Here is a 2,102-nt window from a genome sequence, read left to right on the forward strand (position 1 = left end):
AAAATAAACAATTAATTAGCAATTTTATACAATGAATACATTCTGTTCTAAAATATATAAATGAGCTTTGCATGTATTTCTGATTTTATAAGCTAAATTTCTCGACTGTAGGAATACTTTTTGAGCATCACAATGGAACTTTTAATTTTCGCTTATTTTTTAGATGATATATTTTCTATAATTAATACACATCTTTTTGGTATATATAATTTTAAGAAACATAGTCTATTTTATACTTTATGAATAAATTGTTAATTACCTAGCAAGAGAGAGAGAAATGATTATCAATTAAACGTTGAATCGACGTCAAATTGGTGTTGAAATCATCGTATCGATATTAATTAGACATCAATTTGATGACTCATTTCTCGCTGGATAATATTTAATTTTTAAAAATAAAGTTTTTTAAAAAAATATTTTCTCTGCACGAATACTTTTTGTACTCACTGTATAACATTTATTGCGTCATTATTTTGGAACACAGTTTGGGATTCGCTCGAGTTCGAGCAACTTCGATCGCTCGAGGTTAATCGAAGGTTTTTTTTTATTGCAACGCTCGTACAATACAATATGTATCACGTTGTTACATTTCAGTGATTACCGTCGAAACAGTTAAAGAGAAGAGAGGTCTCTAACGATGTCGAAAGCACCGGCAGTTGGAATCGACCTGGGCACCACGTATTCGTGTGTGGGTGTCTTCCAGCATGGAAAAGTTGAGATCATCGCTAATGACCAGGGTAACCGGACCACACCAAGCTACGTAGCCTTCACCGACACCGAGAGGCTGATCGGCGATGCGGCGAAGAATCAGGTTGCTATGAATCCTAGCAACACCATCTTCGGTAAGTCTGAGTTTTTTTACGTCTAAGATGTTTTTTACCGCTGTTGCGTCGCAGTTACGTTAGAAGGTGACCTGATAAGACCGTTGAATGCTTTATCTGTTGCGTCGTATTTTTATTGATTTCGACTTTCGCAATTAGTTTAATATTTAATTGTGAAATTGTTTCAGTCTTAAATTGATTATCTTTTATTATTAATTGCAAAATACATTAAATCTCTTAAATTTATTGATTTTTTGAAATATAAAATTTTTGTTTAAATTTTTTAAATGAAGCTGATGCTAAAATATGAGTGAATATTTGATCAATCAATAGCGATTTTAATTCTCTATTGTATTACTTTAATATTATACTAGCGGAATTGTCTCAATATTAAGTTGAGTTATTATTCTTCGTTATCGATTGTAAAAATGATATATATTGATTGAATTTTTTTACAGATTTTTTGAAATATGAAAGTTTTGTTTAAATTTTTGAAAAGCCGTTGCTATAAATATGAGAGAATATTTAATTGATCAGTAGCGATTTCAATTTTTTATCGCATTACATACTTTAGTATTATTTAATTTGTGCAATTATTTTAAAATTTATTATCCTTCATTATCATACTAATTGTAGGACATATTGGTTGAATTTTTTCGTGGAAATTGTTGAAATGTTTAAATTTTCAAAAAGTTGATGCTGAAATATTTACAAGCAATTTGGCAAGTTATTTAGCAATATTTTGCGATTTTGAGGCGAATTTATGAAACTGCAAAAACCTTACATAGATTTCTTTTTTTTAAGATGAATTGTACGTTATTTCTAAATTATTCGACCTTGATTATTCGATCGATAGAACACGAAACTTTCCGTGCTTCGGAATTAACTTATCTCAATCATGTTTTACTGCAGCTTTACTTGCAGTGACCTTGCATGACGCGCATGTTATGTATTCGTTCGTAATATATGCAATGTTTCTCCTTCCTCCAATCATCTATCTTTAACATTATAGCCGAGTGTTTCTCTCTGACGTTTACCTATACATTGTAGTTTTATGTAATTCTAATTTATGTGCCAGCTATCAATGTCATCCAAATTTTACGTTGAACTGTAAATCATAATGACTCACGCGACTTGTTTGTTGCTTATTTAATTCTTTATGCAACGAACAAATATATATGTATATAAACATTAATGCACAATTAACAATACAGATAATCTTGTGTATATAATTATATATATATATATAACATTTAAAAAATATTAAATTAAAATACATAC

At 29.5% G+C, this 2,102-nt stretch overlaps 1 protein-coding gene across 1 annotated transcript in view; it reads left to right on the forward strand.

The window, feature by feature from the left end:
• Positions 1-2,102, forward strand: part of LOC108747282 (heat shock 70 kDa protein cognate 4) — a 5,348-nt gene that overhangs the window by 854 nt on the left and 2,392 nt on the right. The window contains exon 2 of the mRNA XM_018484665.1: positions 595-842. Within this exon, the coding sequence (XP_018340167.1) occupies positions 638-842 (205 nt within the window). The 5' untranslated portion in view covers positions 595-637. The remainder of the gene's footprint in view (positions 1-594; positions 843-2,102) is intronic.

The sequence above is a fragment of the Trachymyrmex septentrionalis genome, unplaced genomic scaffold (assembly GCF_001594115.1).
Source record: "Trachymyrmex septentrionalis isolate Tsep2-gDNA-1 unplaced genomic scaffold, Tsep1.0 scaffold197, whole genome shotgun sequence".
In the NCBI taxonomy this organism is placed as follows: Eukaryota; Metazoa; Arthropoda; class Insecta; order Hymenoptera; family Formicidae; genus Trachymyrmex; species Trachymyrmex septentrionalis.